The sequence below is a fragment of the Symphalangus syndactylus genome, chromosome 2 (genome assembly GCF_028878055.3).
Source record: "Symphalangus syndactylus isolate Jambi chromosome 2, NHGRI_mSymSyn1-v2.1_pri, whole genome shotgun sequence".
Taxonomy (NCBI): Eukaryota; Metazoa; Chordata; class Mammalia; order Primates; family Hylobatidae; genus Symphalangus; species Symphalangus syndactylus.
Window position 1 is genome coordinate 35,467,149 of NC_072424.2, and position 26,602 is coordinate 35,493,750.

Genomic DNA, 26,602 nt, shown 5'->3' on the forward strand with positions numbered 1-26,602 from the left:
GTCTCCACCTTTTGGCTATTATGAATAGGCTGCTGTGAACATTGGTATTTAAGCATCTGTTTGAGTTCCTGCTTCCTGCTTTCAATTTTTGGGTATATACCCAGGAATGGAATTGCTGGATCATAATGTAAATCTATGTTTAGCTTTTTAAAGAACTGCCAAACTATTTTCCACAGTGGCTGTAACATCTTACATCCCCATCAGCAATACGTGAATGAGAGTTCCAGGTTCTTCACATCTTGGCAATACTTATTTTCAGGTTTTTTGTTGTTGTTTGATAATACTCATCCTACTGGGTGTGAAGTTACGGTATCTTATTATGGTTTTGATTTAATGTTTCTCTAATGGCTGGTGATATTAAGCATCATTTCATGTGTTTAGTCCTTTATATAACTTCTTTGGAGAAATGTCAGTTTTTCAAAATTAGGTTTTTAAAATAACTGTGGAGTTACATATTCTGTGTATTAATCTTTATATATTCTGGATATTAATCCCTCATCAGATACATGATTTGCAAATATTGTCTCTCATTCTGTGGGTTTTCTTTTCCCTCTCTTGATCATGCCTTTTGAGGCACAAAAGTTTTTAATTTTGAAGTCCAGTTTATCTGTTTTTTTCTTTTGTTGCCAGTGCTTTTGCTGTCATAGCTGTGAAATCATTCCCAAATCCAATATAAGGAAGATTTTCTGCCATGTTTTCTTCTAAGAGTTTTGTAGTTTTAACTCCTACATTTAGGTCTTTGGTCCATTTTGAGTTTACTTCCTTTCTTTTCTTTTTTTTGAGACAGGGTCTCACACTGTCATCCAGGCTGGAGTGCAGTGGTGTGATCTCAGCTCACTGCAACCTCCGCCTCCCAGGCTCAAGTGATTCTCCCATTTCAGCCTCCCAAGTAGCTGGGACTATAGGCTCGTCCCATCATGCCTGGCTAATTTTTTTTATTTTTTGTAGAAATGGGGTTTCACCATGTTGCCCAGGCTTATTTTGGAGCAAATCCATTGATCGTTAGGTAAAAATACTCATCATTTGTAGTTTGTTTCTTTAACTGAACTAAGCTTTATTTAAACTAAGCTACTTTGGTGTCATCCCTTATTTAAAAATTTTTCTCAGTGGTTACACTGTTTTATTTTCTTTGGCCCAATATATTACCTATCTCTTGCTCTGATTTTCTAAGAATATTAATACCTGATGATAATACCAGTACTATCTTACCAAAAAAACAATGCTGTTGGTAGAACAGGTTTTCTCATTAAGACTATAATATTGACAACATAGTATAGTTAAAATATTCCTGAGCTGGGCATCGTGTTTCATGACTGTAATTGCAGTGCTTTGGGAGGCCAAGGCGAGAGGATCACTTAAGGCCAGGAGTTCTAGACCAGCCTGGGCAATATGGTGAGACCCCATCTTAAAAAAAAAAAAAATTAGCCAGGTGTGGTGGTGGATGTTGGTAAGCCCCAGCTACTGGGGAGGCTGACTGAGGAGGAGGATTGCTTGAGCCCCGTAGTTTGATCATGCTGGGGCATTCCAGCCAGGATGGCAGAGCAAAAAAAAAAAAAAAAAAAAAAAAAGAGAAAAGAAAAAAATCTGAAGCAGCCCTTAATTTGGAAGCCTCCTCTAACTAATTGCTGATAAAAGACTTCGAGTATTGCATGGACCTCTAAGTGGGGAGGAAATTTAAGCAGTAATTAAAGGAACAGCTCAACTAGTTCATAAAATAATTCTGTATGTGTGATACATAATACTTGTGTACACTTCTATTTAAAATATTTTATTAAAGAACAATTTTAAAACTTTCTGATTTGATAAAATTTATTAAGTTGGGTGAGAATAAGTTAGGGAAGATGGATGAAACAAAAATCCAAAATAGCAAAAGTTGTTAAAACTGTATGATGTGTTTAAAGCAGCTCATTACATATTTCCTCTACTTTTGTGTGTACGAGTAAAAATATCCTTAATAATATTAAATTTAAAAAGCATGTGGGCTTCCTTCCTTCCTTCCTTCCTTCCTTCTTTCTTTCTTTCTTTCTTTCTTTCTTTCTTTCTTTCTTTCTTGTCTTTCTTTCTTTCTTTCTTTCTTTCTTTCTTTCTTTCTTTCTTCCTTTCTTTCCTCTCTTTCCTTTCTTTCCTTTCTTTCCTTCCTTTCCTTCCTTTCCTTCCTTTCCTTCCTTTCTTTCTTTCCTTTCTTTTCTTTCTTCCTTTCTTTCTTTCCTTCCTTCCTTCCTTCCTTCCTTCCTTCCTTCCTTCCTTCCTTCCTTCCTTCCTTCCTTTCTTTCCTTCTTTCCTTCTTTCCTTCTTTCCTTCTTTCCTTCTTTCCTTCTTTCTTTCTTTCTTTCTTTCGTTCTTTTCCCCTCTCTGGCCCAGGCTACAATCTACTCGGCTTGCTACTGCCCGCGCCGCGGACTCCCTGGGACTGCCGGCGCCCGCCACCGCTGCCTGCCTTTTCTCCTTTGGATGCAGGCACGCGTTCGCCATCTTGGCCACGCTGGTCGCCAGCTCCTGACGCCGAGTGCTCTGCCCGCCTCAGCCTCCCGAGGTGCTGGGACTACAGACGGAGTCTCGCTCACCCAGTGCTCGGTGTTGCCCGGGCTGGAGGGCGGTGGCGTGGTCTGGCCTCGCGGCAGCCTCTACCCCCCGGCTGCCTGCCTTGGCCTACCAGGGTGCTGGGATTGCAGCCCCTGCCCGGCCGCCGCCCCATCTGGAAGGTGGGGAGCGCCTCTGCCCGGCCGCCCCATCTGGGAGGTGAGGAGCACCTCTGCCTGGCCGCCCCGTCTGGGAAGTGAGGAGCGCCTCTGCCCGGCCGCCCCGTCTGGAAGTGAGGAGCGCCTCTGCCCGGCCACCCACCGTCTGGGAAGTGAGGAGCGCCTCTGCCCGGCCACCCACCGTCTGGGAAGTGAGGAGCGCCTCTGCCCGGCCGCCCCGTCCGGGAAGAAGTGAGGAGCGCCTCTGCCCGGCCGCCCCGCCCGGGAAGAAGTGAGGAGCGCCTCTGCCCGGCCGCCCCGCCCGGGAAGAAGTGAGGAGCGCCTCTGCCCGGCCGCCCCATCTGGGAAGTGAGGAGCGCCTCTGCCCGGCCACCCACCGTCTGGGAAGTGAGGAGCGCCTCTGCCCGGCCACCCACCGTCTGGGAAGTGAGGAGCGCCTCTGCCCGGCCGCCCCGTCTGGGAAGTGAGGAGCGCCTCTGCCCGGCCGCCCCGTCTGGGAAGTGAGGAGTGCCTCTACCCGGCCGCCCCGACTGGGAAGTGAGCAGCACCTCTGCCCGGCCGCCCCGTCTGGGAAGTGAGGAGCGCCTCTGCCCGGCCTCCCACCGTCTGGGAAGTGAGGAGCGCCTCTGCCCGGCCACCCACCGTCTGGGAAGTGAGGAGCGCCTCTGCCCGGCCACCCACCGTCTGGGAAGTGAGGAGCGCCTCTGCCCGGCCGCCCCGTCTGGGAAGTGAGGAGCGCCTCTGCCCGGCCACCCACCGTCTGGGAAGTGAGGAGCGCCTCTGCCCGGCCACCCACCGTCTGGGAAGTGAGGAGCGCCTCTGCCCGGCCGCCCCGTCCGGGAAGAAGTGAGGAGCGCCTCTGCCCGGCCGCCCCGCCCGGGAAGAAGTGAGGAGCGCCTCTGCCCGGCCGCCCCGCCCGGGAAGAAGTGAGGAGCCCCTCTGCCCGGCCGCCCCGCCCGGGAAGAAGTGAGGAGCGCCTCTGCCCGGCCGCCCCATCTGGGAAGTGAGGAGCGCCTCTGCCCGGCCACCCACCGTCTGGGAAGTGAGGAGCGCCTCTGCCCGGCCACCCACCGTCTGGGAAGTGAGGAGCGCCTCTGCCTGGCCGCCCCGTCTGGGAAGTGAGGAGCACCTCTGCCCGGCCACCCACCGTCTGGGAAGTGAGGAGCGCCTCTGCCCGGCCACCCACCGTCTGGGAAGTGAGGAGCGCCTCTGCCCGGCCGCCCCGTCCGGGAAGAAGTGAGGAGCGCCTCTGCCCGGCCGCCCCGTCCGGGAAGAAGTGAGGAGCGCCTCTGCCCGGCCGCCCCGACCGGGAAGAAGTGAGGAGCGCCTCTGCCCGGCCGCCCTGTCCGGGAAGAAGTGAGGAGCGCCTCTGCCCGGCCGCCCCGTCTGGGAAGTGAGGAGCGCCTCTGCCCGGCCGCCCCGTCCGGGAAGAAATGAGGAGCGCCTCTGCCCGGGCGCCCCATCCAGGAAGAAGTGAGGAGCGCCTCTGCACAGCCACCCATCGTCTGGGAAGTGAGGAGCGCCTCTGCCCGGCCACCCACCGTCTGGGAAGAGAGGAGCGCCTCTGCCCGGCCGCCCCGTCCGGGAAGAAGTGAGGAGCGCCTCTGCCCGGACGCCCCGTCCGGGAAGAAGTGAGGAGCGCCTCTGCCCGGCCGCCCTGTCTGGGAGGTGAGGAGCGCCTCTGCCCGGCCACCCATCGTCTGGGAGGTGAGGAGCGCCTCTGCCAGGCCACCCATCGTCTGGGAGGTGAGGAGCGCCTCTGCCCGGCCACCCGTCGTCTGGAAAGTGAGGAGCGCCTCTGCCCGGCTGCCCCATCTGGGAAGTGAGGAGTGCCTCTGCCCGGACACCCATCGTCTGGGAGATGAGGAGCGCCTCTGCCCGGCCGCCCATCGTCTGGGAAGTGAGGAGCGCCTCTGCCCGGCCACCCATCGTCTGGGAAGTGGGGAGCGCCTCTGCCCGGCCGCCCCGTCTGGGAAGTGAGGAGCGCCTCTGCCCGGCCTCCCACCGTCTGGGAAGTGAGGAGCGCCTCTGCCCGGCCACCCACCGTCTGGGAAGTGAGGAGCGCCTCTGCCCGGCCACCCACCGTCTGGGAAGTGAGGAGCGCCTCTGCCCGGCCGCCCCGTCTGGGAAGTGAGGAGCGCCTCTGCCCGGCCACCCACCGTCTGGGAAGTGAGGAGCGCCTCTGCCCGGCCACCCACCGTCTGGGAAGTGAGGAGCGCCTCTGCCCGGCCGCCCCGTCCGGGAAGAAGTGAGGAGCGCCTCTGCCCGGCCGCCCCGCCCGGGAAGAAGTGAGGAGCGCCTCTGCCCGGCCGCCCCGCCCGGGAAGAAGTGAGGAGCGCCTCTGCCCGGCCGCCCCGCCCGGGAAGAAGTGAGGAGCGCCTCTGCCCGGCCGCCCCATCTGGGAAGTGAGGAGCGCCTCTGCCCGGCCACCCACCGTCTGGGAAGTGAGGAGCGCCTCTGCCCGGCCACCCACCGTCTGGGAAGTGAGGAGCGCCTCTGCCCGGCCGCCCCGTCTGGGAAGTGAGGAGCGCCTCTGCCCGGCCGCCCCGTCTGGGAAGTGAGGAGTGCCTCTACCCGGCCGCCCCGACTGGGAAGTGAGCAGCGCCTCTGCCCGGCCGCCCCGTCTGGGAAGTGAGGAGCGCCTCTGCCCGGCCTCCCACCATCTGGGAAGTGAGGAGCGCCTCTGCCCGGCCACCCACCGTCTGGGAAGTGAGGAGCGCCTCTGCCCGGCCACCCACCGTCTGGGAAGTGAGGAGCGCCTCTGCCCGGCCACCCACCGTCTGGGAAGTGAGGAGCGCCTCTGCCCGGCCACCCACCGTCTGGGAAGTGAGGAGCGCCTCTGCCCGGCCGCCCCGTCTGGGAAGTGAGGAGCGCCTCTGCCCGGGCGCCCCGTCCGGGAAGAAGTGAGGAGCGCCTCTGCCCGGCCGCCCCGTCCGGGAAGAAGTGAGGAGCGCCTCTGCCCGGCCGCCCCATCCGGGAAGAAGTGAGGAGAGCCTCTGCCCGGCCGCCCCATCCGGGAAGAAGTGAGGAGCACCTCTGCCCGGCCGCCCCATCCGGGAAGAAGTGAGGAGCGCCTCTGCCCGGCCACCCATCGTCTGGGAAGTGAGGAGCGCCTCTGCCCGGCCGCCCCGTCTGGGAAGTGAGGAGTGCCTCTACCCGGCCGCCCCGTCTGGGAAGTGAGCAGCACCTCTGCCCGGCCGCCCCGTCCGGGAAGAAGTGAGGAGCGCCTCTGCCCGGCCGCCCCATCCGGGAAGAAGTGAGGAGCGCCTCTGCCCGGCCGCCCCGTCTGGGAGGTGAGGAGCGCCTCTGCCCGGCCACCCATCGTCTGGGAGGTGAGGAGCGCCTCTGCCAGGCCACCCATCGTCTGGGAGGTGAGGAGCGCCTCTGCCCGGCCACCCATCGTCTGGAAAGTGAGGAGCGCCTCTGCCCGGCTGCCCCATCTGGGAAGTGAGGAGTGCCTCTGCCCGGACACCCATCGTCTGGGAGATGAGGAGCGCCTCTGCCCGGCCGCCCATCGTCTGGGAAGTGAGGAGCGCCTCTGCCCGGCCACCCATCGTCTGGGAAGTGGGGAGCGCCTCTGCCCGACCACCCATCGTCTGGGAAGTGAGGAGCGCCTCTGCCCGGCCACCTATCGTCTGGGAAGAAGTGAGGAGCGTCTCTGCCTGGCCGCCCCTTCTGGGAAGTGAGGAGCCCCTCTGCCCGGCCGCCCCGTGTCTGGGTAGAAGTGAGGAGCTCCTCTGCCTGGCCGCTCCGTCTGGGAGGTCTACCACGGAGGCCAGAAGCAATGTGGGGGCTGGACGTGGTGGCTCACGCCTGTGGTCCCGGCACTCTAGGGGGCGAGGCGGGTTGATCACTTCGGACTAGGAGTTCGAGACCAGTCTGGCCAACTTGGCGAAACATGAAGAATACAACAGACAAACCAACCAACCAACTCAATGACAACAAAACAGGTCTACCCTGGAGTCATACTCTAATTTTTTCTATTTTCCTCCCTTTCTGATCCTTTATCCCACTTTCTTTTTCTTCCTCTTCCTTCTCCCTCTTCTTTGTCAAATAGAGGATTGAGTTATTATCACTGATCCATATAAAGTCCCTCTCTCATTTATTTTAACTCCCACCCCCATTTCTATTCCCCGACTTCCCATGTGCAACCTTCCTAATATGTTTGATACGCATCTTTTTGTTTGTATGTATTTTTAGAAAATGTTTATTGTTTTTGTATGCAAAAAAAATTAAAAAAAAAAAAAAAAAAGCATGTGGCAGAAACTAAAAAAATACCAATAAAGTGGTTTTTTTAAAAAGGCATTTAAATGTTAAGGTCCTTTAGTCTTTTCATTTCCATTTGAGATATTGTAGTCCTTGTTATTTTAGCTGCTATTACTTATTTTTCTTAAACTTCAGAATTTCTTACACTACCTTCCTCAGGAAATAAAGTACTATGTCTACAGTCAGGCAGTGCTTTTGAGGTGGTCCCTCCATGTTAGGAAATAATTTAAAAGAAATAATACTTCAGTGCATTATCTTACTTGTAGATGAAAGGCCTTTGTATTTGTTGAGATAAACACCCTCAATACTGTTATTTTTAGACATGTATTACATATGAAATATATGGCATATTTTAGGTGTATATTATATTACTTTTCAGACAACTTTTTAATATATGAGTCTATACTTAGTTTCCAAGCTTTGATTCCCTTTATGTCAAGTCTGTATCCCAGTTAAAGTTTTCAGTAATATTAAATTAATCTCTCTGAATTGCAATAATACTTGGTTTGTTTCTAGATTAGGAAATTTAAAAGATTGCTTAATAAAACCCATTTCATCTCCATTACATGGTAAGTGATAGAATCAATTACTAGTGTTTATGATCTTTACTTTTTATTGCCAATTATAAAAGCATTCAAATGTAGGCCAGATTTTTTGTGTGAATAAATGTCATGTAATAATATTAGTGGCATCAGTGAAATTATTAAGATGTATTTTTCGCTTCCAGCATCCAGGCTATTTTCTTTTCTTTTTTTTCTGGAGATGGAGTCTCACTCTGTCACCCAGGCTGGAGTGCATTGGCACAATCTCCACTCACTGCAACCTCCGCCTCCCGGGTTCAAGCAATTCTCCTGCCTCAGCCTCCTGAGTAGCTGGGACTACAGATGCACACTGCCATGCCCGGCTAATTTTTTTGTATTTTAGTAGAGACGGGGTTTCACTGTGTTGCCCAGGCTGGTCTTGAACTCCTGAGCTCAGGTAGTCCACCTGCCTTGGCCTCCCAAAGTGCTGGGGTTATAGGCGTGAGCCACCGCGCCCGGCCAAAGGCTATTTTCAACATGACTAAACTTGTTTTCAACATACTTCTAACATAATAGCTACCTTTGATTCATTATCTCCTTTCTGCTTACACATTCTCTGGATGTTTGTTTTATCATGCAGTTAATGGCCAATGAGGAAAGGACAAATGATAATGGAATTAAGTTGTGTAGCAAAGATTTAGGTTAAACCTTATGAATAAGACACTAATACTGTAGTTGGTTACCTAAGCAGATCATGAGGATGTTGTGATTCTGTCACTGGGAACATTTGTTCTGTTTTGATAATCTAGTGAAGAAATCAGATTCAGACGATTATAGGGGTCCACATCAAGTGACCACATAGAGGTTCTTTTATTTTCTGTTTTTAGTCCACTTCCTCAGTTTTTTCCTTGGGATGAATAGACTGACAATATTACCCAGAATACTTTATGTTATTAAAGAATGAATTTATTTCCATCTAGATTTCCAATTCATTAAGTACCTAAATTCTATTTATTTCCTTAAGACTCTTTGAAGAAGATAGTCAAACATTTCAATTAAATGGGATAGATAATGTATGATGTGGAAGTATATGACCTAAAGTATAGGCTAGAGGTGCACACTGTTGGCCCATGGACCCAACTTAGACCACAGACCATAGTTTGGCTGGAAGAGTTTTCGTTTGTTTAATTGGGTCAGTATTTTTATTTTTATTATTTATTTATTTTTGAGACGGAGTCTCGCTCTGTCACCCAGGTTGGAGTGCAGTGGCATGATCTCAGCTCACTGCAACCTCCGCCTCCTTGGTACCAGTGATTCAGGCACGTGCCACCACGACAGGTGTGCGCCACCACACTCGGCTAATTTCTTTTGTTGTATTTTTTAGTAGAGACAGGGTTTTACCATATTGGCCAGGCTGGTCTCGAACTCCTTACCTCGTGATCCACCCACCTTGGCCTCCCAAAGTGCTGGGATTACAGGCGTGAGCCACCATGCCAGCCTAATTGGGTCAGTATTATACAGTTGAGAGATTACAGGTAAAAGTCTAGGTTGGCTGTTATCACGCAATTGGGAACATTTGGCTCCCATTCCCTCAGGGAAGTCAGCTACACTTGAGTAGCCACTTCCTCCTCTAGACAAGATGTGCACCGTCATGTATCCCACTTCACACATTAATTCACTTGCCTAGTCTTGACATAGATGTTTGTAATGTACTAGTTGAATCTGAATTTCAGAGAGTTGTCAGGTAAACTTTATAGTACCTTGAGAAATTGGTTATAAAAATGAGTTATCTGTATAAGCCTGAATAAATCATACATAAATCATGCATAGGTTTTAAGAAGACTTCCTGGGCTGGATTGATTGGTCCTCTTTTTGTCCCTCTATACTTTCTTAGTCATTTGATTAGTCTTATTGATCTCCTAAAACTTATTATAAATATCTAAATGTATATCCCCTCTAATATGCCATGAGCTATGAGCTCCTTCAAGGCCCAGGATCATACATTATTTTGTTTCTTGTTCTCAGCTTCTAGTACCTGGTACACTGTAGGTATCCAAATGTTTGCTAAATTCTTCTAACTTTAGTACAGGCATTTGAGTGCTGTGATCTGTTTTTATTTTTGAAGAAAAAAAAAAAAAAAAACTAGCTATTTCTGTTTTTGTATTACAAGCAGCTCCTTTGGTTGAAGATGATTTTTAAAAGTTATCTCAATAATTTTCAATTTTTCTGTCTTAAATTGAAAACAGTACTGAAAATACAAGATATTTGTAGTATTCAGATTCTCAGATGGAATATTTTTGAAGTAGGTATTTTTTTCATTTTATTTAAAAATATTCTAATATTCTTAGTATTTTTTAAACAAATAACTCTTAATTACCATTTAATTTTGCATTTGCTTGCAATAAACTGAAATTGGCAGTCGCTCAAACTCCACTTACTTATTTACACATCTAGTCATTTGGGAATGTGTTTTACTTTGTATTACTAAAAGTATTGCTATGATATCTAGCTGTTTTAAGTAAATTAAAATTGAGGCCATTTTAGGAAATTTGCTTTGAAAATTTAGAAAGATATGAAAATATCTTTTTTAGGTCATTTGTGATCTCTTAGGTTAGAGATAGGATTTTTGCCTGTGTCTATTTAATGTGTTAGGATTTTCATATAGTTTTGGAAAATGGAAAAAAGTCCTTGGGCATTTGTTTATATGATAATTGGAAAGATCTCACTTAAAATTTTCTCAGAGAAAAATGTGCGTTATCACCTTTTCTAGTTAGAGGCCTAGAGAACCAACATCATGTAGCCTGCAACTAAATAGATGAGCATGCTGATGTTGATCATAAGTATAACATAAAAGCAAATGACTATTCTTGGGTGGTTGGGTTGCATTTTTGGTTTTCATTGTGACTGTTAGTAGTGTTGTAATGCTTTTAGGACTTTTAGACATCGCATCTGGTCATTTCTGCTCTTTGGTTGAGTACCCCAAAAATCCAAGAATTGGAGGAGCCCAGTGACGTGTTTTCAAAAACCTAAATGTCTCTAGGGAAAATGACTCCCTATAAAGTTAAACATAATGCATATCTTTAAAGTGTCAGTATATTTAATGGATTATGTATCTTCAACTCAGTTATTTTACTAGACTAGGTAGTTTCTTTTAACTTTATAGAGTATATATTGGCTTACTAAGGGCAGATTTCCACTGACAATCAAAATGTAAAAATTTCCTTCCATTCCAAATTTAGATAATCTGGTTAGATTTGTAGCAGTGTGCAGTTGATTCTAGTCATCTTGATAATGATGACTAGAATCTTGATAATGACTAACCTAGTAGTCAGGTATAGGTAGACTCAGCTAAAATGGGTACTTGGAAGCAAGATGAGGCCGCTGTGGTTTGTTTTTGTATCCTTTATTCAGTCTGTTTCACTACCCATAGTTTAATTTTAAACACCATTTGCCAGCTGCATTCAGTTTCTATCGTGTTAGCCTGAAATGTGCTAGAGAAAATAAACTAAGACCAATAGACTTATTTTTCTGTTTGTCTTTCGACTTAACATTTTAGGATCAGACTTGGCTTGTATTCCAGACTCAGGGTGCCAGAAAAGTAAATAATACACAATAATACTTAGGCTTATCTTCAATACCCTTGTTTTGTTATGGCCAATTAGGCTAATTTTAGTGATGGTCAGAGGCTTCTAAATTGGAGGGCAGTAGTAACTCCTGTAAATACCAGTTTCCAAATGGTATCTCTCTGTTCCAGCCCATCACAACAGTTTTAAAACCAGCTTTTGTTTTTGTTTTTGTTTTGTTTTGTTGCTTTGTTTTGTTTTTTAACAGGAGAGCCAGTGTAACTCCTTCAAGACTGGAGTGACACACACTGCATCTGCATCTGCCTCATGTGAGTTCTCATTTTGGCAGCAGCACTCTGCTAGGCTGGAACCTCTGTAGAGGTTTGCCCTTTATTTTTCTAAATCTATAAATTACTACATAGTGTGTCTTGGTGGCAATGGTTAAAAGTGCATGAGAATTCCATACTTCCTGCAGAAAGTTTTCTGCTCATTCCAAAGGGACTTTGTCCTTTAATATATATTATATCTTGTATAAACAGCATCTACTCAAAACAGAGCCCACAACTTTCATCCTGAAAACATAGTTATTTTTTGAAGAACTGTTTTTTCCTTGCAGATTATGGAGTAAAGAATATCTTTAAATGCTCTCAGTAACTTCAACTTTCAAAGCGTTGGTTGTTTTCTTTATAGTCTAATTATGTAACCTGAGAACACTGTGTGCTGTCCTAGTGGCTGAAGCAGTCCTCCTTTTGGGACTCTAGCCCTTAAAATAGCTTCTTCCTTTGTCTTCAGATATTGAGTAACTAGGGGTAGGCCAGAGTACCTTCTGAGAGAAGAAATAAGCAGATATTGTGTGAAGTTATGTTTACTCTGAAGCTATTGCCTGGGTTTTGGAACCACAGAAAGTCAATTATGAGAGTTGAGCTTGAAGCTGTGCATCATTTACTTGTCACAGTTGTGGGAGAGAAACTGAAATTAGAGCCTTTGCAGCTGTGGAGAGGCATAAAGCTCTAAGTCTGAGGAGATATATGTGGTTTCCCATAAATATCTGAGGCCGGCTTTGTAGGGCCTAGTTGATTAAAAAAGGAATTTTATTTTTTATATTTTATTTTTATTTTTATTTTTAAAGGAATGGCGGTACTTAGCTTCAGGAATTTTTGCCACCAGGTCACAATAAATATGTTTATCACTGAGGGACACTTAGAATAAAACATCTAAATTCATGCTCTGTGCGGCTGCAATTCTGCTTCTCCAACCTTGGTTGTACTATATAGCAGATAATTTAATGACCAGGGAGTTTGTGTTGCTGAAATGACTCTGGGAAGCTTATGAGAAAATATCAATAGCTTGTAGGTCTTACTGATTAATATAGAGCTTGATGAAATAGTGTTGTCAGGGTAGAACTTGGACTCTTTTTTACTAAATCCATTCCCACTGTGAGTAGAGCAGTTTATTTTGGACTAGTTGAAAAAAATTGGAGGGAGAAGTGTTATGTAATCTAGAAATTCACTTTTTGCAGGGGTAGTATATATACCCTATTACAAAGAGCTTTTGTTTGTTTGTTTTTTGAGATGAAGTCTTGCTCTGTCGCCCAGACTGGAGTGCTGTGGCGCAATCTTGGATCACTGCAACCTCCGCCTCCTGGGTTCAAGCGTTTCTCCTGCCTCAGCCTCCTAAGTAGCTGGGACTGCAGGTGCGAGCCACCACACCCAGCTAATTTTTGTGTTTTTAGTAGAGACGGGGTTTCGCCATATTGGCCAGGGTGGTCTCAAACTCCTGACCTCAAGCGATCCACCCGCCCCAGCCTCCCAAAGTGCTGGGATTACAGGTGTGAGTTACCACTCCTGGCCTTACAAAGAGCTTTTGGAGACTCAAAGAGACCTAAATTTTGGCTTCAGCTGATGTTTGTACTTGCTATATAACTTTACGTCAGCAAATGGGGAAGATACATCATATTTTAGGAAGTACTCTGAGCTCACTGAGAAAAAGGAAATTTAAAATGTTTCCATAGGTGGAATTTCTAGAAAGTCACTTCGGTTGAACACTTGGGAAATTCTGCCCTGCCAGTAAATATAATGTGGCAAGTATAGTGTTTTTATTTTCTGCTATTCTAGGATTTGTACTGTCAAAATGGGGATTTGAGACTTTTTCTCCCCTGTATTGTTTTTCACTGAAAATTATGAATACATTAATTTGAGCTTCAAATCCAAATTGTCTCATAGACATAGGTTTTACTCACTAGTTGCTCCATTGCTCTATAGTTACCTGATTCTCTAGCTGGAGAAATTGCTAATTTAGGGGTGAGTGTGGGTGGGAGTAATTAAGGTTTGTTTTTTGTCTCCCACTCTTAAGGCATATCCAGCAAATTGTCCTTCTGAAAAAATTAACAATTGAAAACATTTTATATGTACCAAATCCTATAAGAATAATTGTCAGTAGATTACCCAAATTACTTAGCTAACTGGAATTTTATTTCATTAAATACTGTTTGAAATAAATCAGGCCTTGGTTAGGATTGAGAAATAATTTTTGTTTTATGGAGATTGTACTAAAATGAGATTTACTTGCAAATGGGGTAGGAGCATGGAGCATTGAGGAGGGTAAGGTGAGAGTGGTTATACTTATAACTCAAATTTACAACAGTAGGTGCCATGCCTTATGGTTTTATGATACACCAGCTCTTACTCTATTAGTGTATATAGCACTTTATTTTTTTAACCACAGTGTACATCATATAGATTTAGGAATTCTACACTTAAGTCTACAACAAGTTTTTTTTTAGGGGGATGGGAGAGGATGAGGCAGGATTTAAGGGGAAGAAGGTAATATAGCCAGTTTTGCAAATGTTAGCCATGGCTGGGCGTGGTGGCTCAGCCTGTAATAGCAGCACTTTGGGAGCCCAAGGCAGGCGGATCACTTGAGGTCAGGAGTTCGAGACCAGCCTGGCCAACGTGGTGAAACCCCTCTCTCAACTAAAAATACCAGGTGTGGTGGCGGGCACCTGTAATCACAGCTACTTGGGAGGCTGAGTCATGAGAATCGCTTGAATCTGGGAGGCAGAGGTTGCAGTGAGCCAAGATCACGGCCACTGCACTCCAGCCTGGGCAATGGAGCGAGACTCTGACTCAGAAAAAAAAAAAAAAGAAAAAGAAAAAAAGAGTTAGCCAGGGTTAGCATTGGCATTAAATTATTATTACCCTTGTGACAACAAAATAAATAAAGATGGTTTTTTTTCTTTTGGCATTGTTCTGATGAGACTCAAAAGACCTTAAAAATTTTAGGCTTCTGGTTTTAAAATCTGACAAATATTTATTAAAGGATTTTGAAAGCCTAGCTTGCTTTTTAAAAACTTCAGTTTAATTTTAAAAATAGATATACATTAATATAAGTTTTAAAGATACAGGAGGTACATGACAGTCTCCTTCCCTGTCTCTTAAAAGCCACTGAGTTCCTTTCCTAGGAGGCAACTAGTATTACTGTTATATATTTCCAGAAATATTCTAAAGGATTGTTTTTGGGAAGGGAAAGTTGAATCACACTCATTAAAGTATTAGCACCAACTTGGATAGGTAGACTAATTGCAATGAAAAATCAGTTTGCGCCATAAGCTAAAGATGTTAATAGTAGATGGAAGAACTATAATAATAATAGTTGCATTATTATGAGATTACAAGAATAGGATGGATATTTTTGCCTCATTTGGCATTTAGCAAGCTAGCAGGTCTTTTTAGTTGTTATTTTTAATATGGCTTACTCACTCCTGGAGACTGATGGAAAGATGCTTACCTAAATATTTCATTTGGAAGAAACCTATTTAAAGGAGCAACATTTTCTTTTTTTCTTTTCTTTTCTTTTTTTTTCTTTTTGAGACAGAGTCTCACTTTGTCGCCAAGGCTGGAGTGTAGTGGCACGGTCTCGGCTCACTGCAGCCTCCACCTCCTGGGTTCAAGTGATTCTCCTGCCTCACCCTCCCGAGTAGCTGGGATTACAGGTGCCCGCCACCACGCCCAGCTAATTTTTGTGTTCTTAGTAGAGACGGGGTTTCACTGTGTTGGCCAGGCTGGTCTGGAACTCCTGACGTCAAGTGATCCGCCCGCCTTGGGCTCCCAAAGTGCTGGGATTACAGGCGTGAGCCACCGCACCTGGCCACAACATTTTCTTTATGTTTGAATTTCAGTAGTAACTCTAAAAAGTTTTTTCATTATGGAAAATTTCAGACTTATACAATAGTAGAGAGAACCCCTCATTGCCTGAAATCCCTGTTATTTGACCTGTAACAAACTCAGTGCTCCTTTGGCAGATAAGGAGAGATTTAGTTTTATATACACACTTGCATTTTTTTTTTTTTTTTTTTTTTTGAGACAAAGTCTCACTCTGTCACCCAGGCTGGAGTGCAGTGGCATGATCTCAGTTCACTGCAACCTCCGCCTCTCAGGTTCAAGAGATTCTCCCACCTCAGCCTCCTAGCTGGGACAACAGGCATGCACCACCACACCCGGCTAATTTTTTGTGTTTTTAATAGAGACGGGGTGTCACCATGTTGGTCAGGCTGGTCTCGAACTCTTCACCTCAAGTGATCTGCCCACCTCGGCTTCTCAAAGTGCTGGAACTACAGGCATGAGCCACCACGCCTGACCAATTCTTCAATATCTAACTCCAGTTCATATTTAGATTTCCCTAATTGTCACAAACATGTCTTTTTGTGGTTGGTTTACAATAATAACTTGCAAAATACAATTTTGATGGCATACATTGTTAGAGCTGATAAGAAAACAATTAATCTAACAAGTGGAACAAATATGTCGATTGGAGAAGGCATATAAAGCAACTACCCAAGCCAAACAGGAATTCCAAAAATAAATGATTTTAAAAGTTCATTTTGAAGGATTTCTGCAACAATTATGCACAACACCAAAGCCTTCAACATACATAGACCAACCTTACCTAGTTTTCTGTGTACTTTTATTCTCATGATTAATATCACAGCTATGCATATTCATTTTTTTAAACTGTGGGAATGAAAGAATAAAGGAAAAAAAAGTTTGGAATAGGTTTCCTGAGAAGAAGGAACTATACTGAATAATTTGATAATTCAGCTTGTTGCTGTGCTCCTGCTATATAATATGACCTATTTCCACAGACTAACAATTGAGTTCTCTAATTACTTGGGGCAGTACAGAACATGGAGTTTGAGGGGGAAGAAGAAAAATGGCAGAATTAGGAGGGTGGAAGAACTGGGAAAGAGCAAAATTCATTCATTTGCATTCTGTTTTAATTGGCTGTTCTTTCTGCTAACTAATGAAAACCTCCTCTTTGTGCAGTGTACAAGTCCCCAGAGTATGAGTCCCTTGGTTTTGAGCTTACTGTGGAGAGATTAGTTTCTATTGGCTATCCCCAGGAGTTGCTCAGCTTTGCTTATGATTCTACATTCCCTACCAGGTAATTTTTAAAGATATCTTTGGATTAAGACTAGATTAAGACTACTTTCCTTATCCCTCACATTCCAAATTTATCCTTAACAAAAAAAACCTCCCAAAACATTGAATAATTCTTTGTTGTTTTCTTGGTTGGTTGATGTTGATTCTAAAATTACCATGAACTTTTCATATACACCATATCTTGGTGTTCCTGAATTAAGCTCAGTTTATTGCAACTGAGGAAGACCCACTTCCAGGTAAAAAAGGAGATTACTAAAACTGACGGGCAGTAATCACAGGTGGTGCTATTTGGGGCTGTTGGCAAATAGGTATGTGTTTCTCTAATACACTTAACATGATAGAAGCTTGGCAGTTTCCATTTCTGGATTTGATAGGGACTATTTAAGATTAAGAAAATGATGTTTATTTGAGATGGTATCATATATATCCCACATACAGCATCTAATGGAGAAAAATATAAGCCTTCTCAGTTGTCCAAGAAAAAAAGACTATGTTTTAGAATGGTACCAGCTGTGTAGTAAGAGGAATGTTTTTTATACCTTGTTTGATTAAGCACTTATTCCTTACAGAAAACAATTATGATTATCTGTCTGGACAGAGTCAGTATTTTTTAGTTGCTTTAGAATTAGTTTTTAAGATTTTACTCACTTTAGCTATATTAGGAAATACTTTGAGTTGGTACAAAGCTTGAATTAGATGAGGTTGGTTCACGATGATTAAATACTACTACATAAAATTATTGCCTATATTACTTTGCATTATCAATAATGTCTTCATTTTCACATAGGGGACTTGTCTTTGACACACTATATGGAAATCTTTTGAAAGTCGATGCCTATGGAAACCTCTTGGTCTGTGCACATGGATTTAACTTTATAAGGGGGTGAGTACAGAGAACCTTTAGCCTCTTTCTAATGTTAAAGTCAAACAATGTGAAGATGACATCATCTCTCCAGATGTAATGTATTTCCCTATTTTCATCATTAAAGAGCAAATTCCCTTACATAAGGTTAGTTAACATTTATTAGGCAGTTGGAACCCAAACTGATATATAGTTAGCAATTACATTTTGTTTAAATTAAGTGCCTTCCAATTATACAGCATACAACAAAACTAATATTGAAACTTGCCCAGAAGAACTTTAGTAGTTTTTACTTATTTGAAATTCTAAGATTTTTATTTTCTTCTTTCTAATACAGTTCTCAGGTAGCTGTTCAGAAGAGGTATGTATATAAAAATGCTTTGAAAAATTTTAAACTGTAGCAATTTAAATGATTAAGAGATTTTTAATAGCCAGTACGTTTTTTAGATTCTAATGAATCTAAATTTTGAATCCTGGCATTTGATTGTGTCATTAAAAAAAATTTAAACATAAGGTTAAAGTGAATATGTGCTGATAATATTTAAAACAAATAAGGATAAGCTTTATTTTCAAAATAAAAATATTTCCACTATTGTCACTAATTTGAACTTTTTACCCTAGTAAACAGCAGATGAAATTTAATATCTATTTTTTTGTGAAATGTCCCAATATTTTCAAATCATAATGCCACAATTTGACAACTTCTGTAGCTATAGCTTTACAGTTATACATTTTCTCTACTGTTATGCTACCTTATTTACTATTGACATTGTATTAAGGTCAGAACAACAGCTCGTAAAACCAGAATAGGATGTGTGTCAGTCTCTTATGTAAACTTTTCCATTTACTATTCATTCTTGATGGCAGAATAGCAAAAACACCAGGCTACATTGAAATGTTTAAAAAGACAATGTCTTTTTTTGTGATAAGAGGCACAAACCAACTGTAATTGTGCCAGAGCTTCCTTTGGATTTGAGGTCACAGGATGCCCCTTAGAATTGAAGCATCTAAGACTCTTTAGTTGGCATTACTGACATTACACAGGCTCAGAGATTTCCATGTATACATGAGAATGATGTGAAGTAAACACCCATCTTGACACATCTGAGCAAGCCAGTGATTACGTCCACATTTCCTTCACTGTTTCTTTCATGAGGGGGTTTGTTCAGGATCCATGAAAATATCAGGAAAGAGGATTTGGAATATGAAGTAATTACAGGTTGTACTAGTAACTTAAGCTGTTTTATACACAGATATTGTCATCATAACTCAGAATCTCAGTGAAGATGAACCAGGGTTCTATTATGTCTAAAAAGGAATTTTTGTATTATAAGGGAGGGGTAGGCAGAGAGGAAAAGAGAAGCAGTTGGATAAGTTAGTACTACGATCAAATTTCCAACTCAAGATCCACAGACTTCCTCTCTTCCCCTAAATAAGCCAATAAAGTTTTCACATAGCTCCTTTGCTAATGCATTTAATAGTGTTTCAAAAATAAGTCATTTATGAGTAAATGCAGAATCATTCAAATAGCACTTAACACTGTGCAGTCTTTAGAGTTAAACAGAAAAGCTGGCCAGGCACAGTGGCTTAAGCCTATAATGTCAGCACTTTGGGAGGACAAGGCAAGAAGACTTCTTGAGCCCAGGGGTTCGAGACCAGCCTGGACAATAAAGTGAAACGCTATCTCTACAAATATCAAAAATTAGCTGGGCATGGTGGTGTATGCCTTTGGTCCCAGCTATATGGGAGACTGAGGCAGGAGGATTGCTTGAGCCCAGGAGGTTGAGGCAGCAGTGAGCTGTGTTGGTGCCACTGTAGTCTAGCCTGTGTAACAGAGCAAGACCCTATCTCAAAAAAATAAAAATAAATTAATAAAATTAAAATTCCCATGAAAAGAAGAGACTGAAGATAGAAGGTTTAGAAAGAAAGAGTTATCGAAGCTATTACAGTGGTAGACAAGGCTGGAAAAGAAGGACTCCATCAGGCTTTGCTAATGAGTTAGGACCTTATTTTTTGATAAATCTTTATTCTGTGGGTCACAGAAAGTTAGTAGTAATCTGTGCTGTAACTGTTTTCTTCCCATTTCAAGTGTAGCATTTCTTCTTTTATGATACATTACTTCCCCCAAATTGATTTTTATTTTAAATATATACTAGTGTGATTTGACACTGAAGTTTACAATGTAATTGCTAACTACATTTATAAATCAATTTGGGTTCTAACTGCCTAATAAATAACTGTTAACCATCTTTATGTAAAGGATTTTTTCTTTAATGATGGAGGGAATAGGGAAGTATATTGTATCTAAGGAGACAGTGTCAGTTTATTAAACCTAACTGAAGAACGTATATTTTTACTGTTACCTTCCACCTTACTTTTATTAAAGAAAATCTTGGAAAGCTAGCAGATGAGATACTCTACAAAATTATTCATTATTGGGAACTCTTATCTCAGAAGAGTGACTTAAGACAGGGAGCTAATGTGATTTTTATATGTCTAACTAGAGTTTATGCCGTTTGTAGTTAACAAACCCAGGCAGGAATTAATCCAGGTCACTCAGTGTGAGCTTTAAATTTGATTTCCTTTATTTAGATTGTTAATCTCCATGTATTCACTGTCAGAACTGTGCATTTTTATATTTTAGTATTTTTCCCTTTGAGTTTCTCTGAAATGTTTTCTTCTAGAAGTGTTTCTGCATCCTTAACAAATTCTGCTTCACTGGCTTTTTTCTTTTAAACCTTGAATTTTCTTCATGGTTCTGTTCTCTCTCTTCTCTTCCTTCCCTGCACACTAAGTGGTTTCATCTCCTCTAATACTTTTCATGATTCCATCTAGTATCTGTATGTAGATGATCTCAGTTATCTCTCAAGGCTGAATCTCTTTTAAGTTCTTGACCTTTGTTTCTAATTGCCTAATAAAAATCTGTTTACTTCAAACTTAGTATCACCAAAATAGAACTACTCTCACATTGCTTCTTATCCAGTTTTCATATTTCTGTTCATCGTACCAACACCTCTCAGAGAGAGACACCTTAGCATGGACATCATCATCTTTGACTCTTAATGTTCCCCCAGCCAAATCTGCTCAGTCTGCTGGGTCTTATTTTACCTTGGTAATCTGTCTTCAATATATGAGTGAGCTGAGATCATGCCACTGCACTCCAGCCTGGCCGACAGAGTGAGACTCTGTCTCCAAAAAAAAAGAAAAAGAAAAAGAAAATTCTGAGAGTCAACTGGGTGATTCTGGGTTACACAGCTGATCTCTCTACGCTCTTTCACATGTCTGTGGTTAGCTGATGGGTGAACTGGCATCTGATCTAGAATGGCCTCATGCACATGTCTGGCATTCGCAGGCTGTTGGCCCAGTGCTTCATTTCTACATGTAGCCTTCTGTCCTCCAGCAGACTATCTCACTCTCATGCACATAGTAGTCCATGGTTCCAAGTGCTGCAAGAGAGATTAAGCCTCAATACACACACGTTTTTCTAGGTCTCTGCTTGGATCCCATTTGCTGCTATACAAGCCTATATTCAAGGATAGAGAAATAGACTGAGTTCTAATGGGAGGAGCCACAAAATTGCATCACAAAGAGACAGGAAGAATTTGTAGCCATTGTTGGAGTGCATCACATTGTCTTTCCCCAGTTTATCCTGAAACAGCCACTAATTTAATTTTGTTTTACAACTCAGCCCCAATGGGATTATCCCTCTGCTTTAAAACTGTCAGTACTACCCTCTTGCCCCTAAGTGGTGTAGGAACAGTAGCTTAATCTGCCTCAACCCATCTTTCTAGCTTAATTTTTCTCTGCTCCCCTTTCTCTACCCAAATTGGACTAGTTTCACAACTGGTCCACCTAGCCTTTAAGGCCCAGCTCGTATACCAGCACGTGCATGAATCCTTCCTAGATTTTCCTCTCCTTAGTCCTCACATTTGCTTCTCTCTACCTCTTAAGTTGAAATGTTGTTCCCTTCTTTGGTTTTCTCATAAATTTTTGCACCTCTCTTGTAGTAGTTGTGATTTTTTACCTTATATGTGTATGTGACCCACCTCGCCCACCACACTGACAACTCTTTTAAGAGCTGGAACCTAAGCTGGACATCACACCTGTAATCCCAGCTACTTGGGAGGCTGAGGTGGGAAGATTGAGCAATCTTCAGAAGTTTGAGTCCAGCCTGGACTTAGCAAGACTCTGTCTTAAAAAAAATTAAAATTAAAAAAATAAAGAGCTGGAACCTGAACTCGTTCATCTTCATAGCTACCCATGCGTAATATTCGGAATCCTGTCTTGCACATAGCCATCAAAATATTTGAGTTAATTTTTGAATAATGCTATTTCTCAATTATTATGTTATTTTAAAAGTCAGTTAATTTTTAAATTTTTCTTTCAGACCAGAAACTAGAGAACAGTATCCAAATAAATTTATCCAGCGAGATGATACTGAAAGATTTTACATTCTGAACACACTATTCAACCTACCAGGTAGATTCATTCTATGCTTATTTATACTGATGCTTTCCCTTCTGTGACCATTAGTCTGTATTCAAGGGAGGTAATGAAATAAGTTTGAATTATTTCATTATAGCTTATGAATATCTGTTCTTCGTTTTTCAGAGACCTACCTGTTGGCCTGCCTAGTAGATTTTTTTACTAATTGTCCCAGATATACCAGGTATGTATATACTATAATTATTTTTTTCCAATTGATTTTTTAAATTAATGCACAGGGTTTTAGAGAACTGGCCATTGTAGGTCTTTTCTGCTTTTCTAAAGTGAATTTAGTGCTAGTGAGAGATGCCACATTGCCAACCTGAGAGATGGGACAGCACCAGCAGCTCCATGCAGGCTCTCACCTCCCACACGGCCCCTCTCCTTGCCAGTGTGCTGCAGCCACCACTTCTGATTGGCTTCTCCTGGGAATGAAGACGGCCAGCAGAGGTGCTAATTGTGACAACTGAGTGGGAGGTTTGTGTGATGATTATCTGTCCAAGCAGAATTACACTAAAACCCCCCAACTCATTTCACAGCAGCTACCCAGGAGCCATTCAGGGATGGTAATTTAATTTCATTACCAGGCCCAGCAAGATTTGATTAAGGAATAAATACTGTCTATCTTACCAGAAGTAAAATTTTGCATAAGTCTTAAAACAAGTTATCATCTCCCTTTAGGGAGAATTATATAGCCAATACTGAAAGTTTAGCCATATATATACCAGAGTTGGCTAACTTCATATCCTCTTTGGGCTTTGTCCACTTGAAGACACTAAATTTGGTGGAAAGCTGAGTCACTGAGCTAAATAAAAAAATGGACAGTACCTTTGTACTTAGGGACAGTGTCAGGAAAATCAGGGTGGAAAGAACCTAAATGACCAATTTTAAGTTTTAAATGTTTCTTCAACCTGTTTCTAAAAAGTGATAAATAAAAAACCTGACATTTTTGGAACTTTGGCCTTTTAGCTTCCATTCAATATATTCTTCTATCACTTTGTATTTGTTCACAATTATTGTATTCCATTGAACACTGTAGCCATTTCTGGTGGTCAAAGTGGACTTTCATTAGGGAGTAATTATTTTCCTCATTAGCCACAGCCTTTACCCATGTGATATGGAACCTTTGGGTCCCCTGAGAAATTTTTGATATATATTTTATTTACCCTGTTTTGGATCCCCTGTCATGTTATTTTTATCTTTCTGTAGTTGTGAAACAGGATTTAAAGATGGGGACCTCTTCATGTCCTACCGGAGTATGTTCCAGGATGTAAGAGATGCTGTTGACTGGGTTCATTACAAGGTACCTAGAAGCTGTTTCTTCACCTGCTCGCTTTCTGGCATGTGTTTTATGGCCTGGCATTAACTTTCCAAATGGAGCAGAATATTTCTTTTTTTTAGAAAAGAAGAAACAGATTTGCCCCCTAGTGATAGCTCTCTAGAATACATTTGTTCTTGTCTTTGGTCTCGGAGGTAATGTTGATCTTTCCTCAGTGATGATGTTTGGCTTCTGGATTTTATTTTAGTTTGCATTTCTCAAACTTAGAAGAGGTTTTAGTGTATTACATTATACTTAACATATCCTTTGTGGATGACAGTGGTCCATTTTTTTTGTCCAGATACCTCCCACCCGACTAATAACATTAATATTAAATTTACATTTATTATAAACTATTGAATAAAATATGAAATGCCTTTTAATTTCAAACTTAAAATAGAAGCTTTTATATTTTGAAGACAAATTTTAGAGGCAGGGTTGCAGCAAATCATACCTGCTACTTTTTTCTGGCCTTCTCTAGTTTGTCCACTTTTCCATTTTGGTAAATCCTTAAGAAATGCATTTGGGGCTGGGCATGATGGCTCATGCCTGTAATCCCAGCACTTTGTGATGCCAAGGCAGGTGGATTGCTTGAGTTCAGGAGTTCAAGACTAGCCTGGGCAACATGACAAAACCCTGTCTGTACAAAAAATACAGAAAATTAGCCAGGCATGTTGGTGTGGACCTGTGGTCCTAGCTACTTGGGAGGCTGAAGTGGGAGGATCGCCTGAGCCTGGGGAGGTCGAGGCAGCGGTGAGCCGAGATTGTACCACTGCACTCCAGCATGGGCAACAGGGTGACCTTGTCTCAAAAAAAGAAAGGATTTGGGTTGATTAGTAAACACCATTTTTCTTATAAACTACATGTTAAAAACTGATTTTGTTCTTTTCTTAATTCCTTTTTTTTTTTCTTCCTCCAGGGCTCCCTTAAGGAAAAGACAGTTGAAAATCTTGAGAAGTATGTAGTCAAAGATGTAAGTAATATAGGGGAAAATAGATCTGCATAATAGCTCATTTTACCTATTAGGGAAATTAATAACAAGCTGACTTATAAAGAAATGGACAAAGGAAGAGATTTCTTTGTCTTGGCATAGTATGTGCCGGGTATAATCACCAAGAATATTCAGCTAGAGCATAGGTCTTAGTAGAGTTTTTCCTGTTTCTTGATAGGCAAGAAGACTCAGTATTTCATTTGTTCACTTAGCTTCAATTATAATAGCAGTTAGAGGTTTACTGTATGCACATCACCATGCTAAGTGATTACATGCATTATGCCATTTAATTTTCTGTATGACCTTGAGTTAGGTATTATTGTTGCCTCTGTTTTATAGATAAAAAACCTGAGAAATAGAGGGATTAAATAACTTGCCAAAGGTCACACAGTTAGTAAGTAGTAAAGCTAAGTCACACCCAAATCATAACTACTGCACTAGATCATCTCAAAAATGTGCATATATGTTACTGTTACTTAAAATGCCTTTAACCTGTCAACAGAGAGTAATGAGGAAAGCTTTGAAGTACCTTAAAAGGCATTAGTGGCAAACCTGGTAAAATTTTTTTAAAAATCTGTGGTTAATAGTATTGTACCAATGTTAATTTCATACTTTTGATAATTATACTGTGGTTATATAAGATGTTAATATTAAGGGAAACTGGAGAAAGAATATATGGGAACTCTATTTTCACAGCTTTTCTATAAGTCTAGAACTGTTTTAGAATAAAAATTAAACACACATAGTGCCCCAAGGTGACATACTTCTTTCTTTTCCTACAGAGTAAAAGTAGCAGAATACAGTATTTTCTCAAAGTACTGTGGTAAAGATTTCTTGTTTTCAGTTTTTGTGCTTCCTATTTTCACCCACCTCCCTTATTTCAAGAAAGAACACTGAATGGGGAGGGTCCGGGAGAATTTGAGTGAAGGAATCTATTTGCTATGCGAGAAGGAAAAGATATTTTTCTTTCCAGGCACGTGAGGGGTTAGAAATTCCTCATTTAATCACACGTGGGTGTGGGTATTTCTAGGTAGCATCTGCACATGTCATTTCATTCTGCAAGGTGTTTTATAAAACCATAGTGTACACACTGAAAGCCATATCTAATAATCTCTATGTAGAGCATGTTTAAATCAGCTTCTGCTGACCTCTAACACACCTCACATACTTCAAGAAATTTCAAGGTAGTTTAAACTCTTCCCTGAGGCAGACATCACGAGGAAGGTAGAGATATGTTGTTAACAGCCATATAACCCCTATAAATATGTGCATAATTTTACATGTGAATCTATTACATACACTGTGTATACTACATATGTTAATACTTTATTCATTTATAGTGATAATGTGGGCTTTTAAGTGCAAAATTCCGAAATCAGCTAACCCTTAAAAGGTTCCCCCATTCCTGTTGTGGACAGAAATCCAGTATATGACAACTCCAAAGTGTAAAGATAAAAATGTTTTCGTGTTTCACTCATTATCCAATTACATTTCAGGGAAAACTGCCTTTGCTTCTGAGCCGGATGAAGGAAGTAGGGAAAGTATTTCTTGCTACCAACAGTGACTATAAATATACAGATGTAAGTGCTTAATGTTTATATTTATTTATGCAGTGGAATTATTTTGGCCTAAAGAACTGTGAAGACAATGAGGAGGACAGAAGTTTATTAAGTGAAAATAGCTTCTTGCCTTCTCATTTTCAAAGAGTAAAAAGGTAAAAATATACAGGATGACAGTGGTTCTCAAATTTTTCTAGAAATTTATTTTAACCATTTTCACTGATTATAATTGGCTACTTGAAAATTTTAATCTTGGGGTTATCTAAAACATTTGTAAAGATTAAAATGGCTTTTGTGTCTCTTTGGAGCATCATTTCTATAAACTTGAGCAGTCACACCCCTTATTGATGTGTATATATGACTTCCCTGCTGTTGGAAGACCTGCAGCAATAGATGCTGCACAGATGTTTTGGCTCTTAGCCATCAAAATTTACATCTTTTTTTTTTTTTTGAGACAGAGTCTCACTGTCACCCAGGCTGGGTGCAGTGGTGCGATCTTGGCTCACTGCAACCTCTGCCGCCTGGGTTCAAGCAATTCTCCTGCCTCAGCCTCCCAAGTAGCTGGGATTACAGGCACCTGCCACTGCGCCTGGCTAATTTTTTTGTATTTTTAGTAGAGACGAGGTTTTAACATCTTGGACAGGCTGGTCTTGAACTCCTGACCTCGTGATCCACCCACCTCAGCCTCCCAAAGTGCTAGGATTACAGGCGTGAGTCACTGTGCCCAGCCCAAAATTTACTACCTCTTAAAAACAGTTTTTTCCCATGATTAAAGCATGTGGAAAAACTGATCTAACTCCTTAACTTCATCTTACTTTTGCTGAGACACAAGTTTATAATACTGGCAAGAAGTTCCACTTCCCCCAATTTGTTGTACATGTAAACTTGATTTAGACACCT

The 26,602-nt window shown here is 42.4% G+C and overlaps 1 protein-coding gene across 13 annotated transcripts in view; it reads left to right on the plus strand.

Moving 5' to 3' along the window:
* Positions 1-26,602, plus strand: part of NT5C2 (5'-nucleotidase, cytosolic II) — a 105,429-nt gene that overhangs the window by 70,584 nt on the left and 8,243 nt on the right. For 7 of the 13 annotated variants that reach the window (XM_055250530.2, XM_055250503.2, XM_055250538.2 and 4 more), the window contains 7 exons: positions 16,371-16,488; positions 17,275-17,370; positions 21,737-21,828; positions 21,961-22,018; positions 23,044-23,137; positions 24,072-24,125; positions 25,640-25,723. In XM_055250530.2, coding sequence (XP_055106505.1) covers positions 16,371-16,488; positions 17,275-17,370; positions 21,737-21,828; positions 21,961-22,018; positions 23,044-23,137; positions 24,072-24,125; positions 25,640-25,723 — 596 coding nt within the window. Of the gene's footprint in view, positions 1-16,370; positions 16,489-17,274; positions 17,371-17,686; positions 17,711-21,736; positions 21,829-21,960; positions 22,019-22,226; positions 22,401-23,043; positions 23,138-24,071; positions 24,126-25,639; positions 25,724-26,602 lie in introns of those variants that run through there. The other 6 variants (XM_055250523.2, XM_055250513.2, XM_055250490.2 and 3 more) reach the window with 2 other exon arrangements.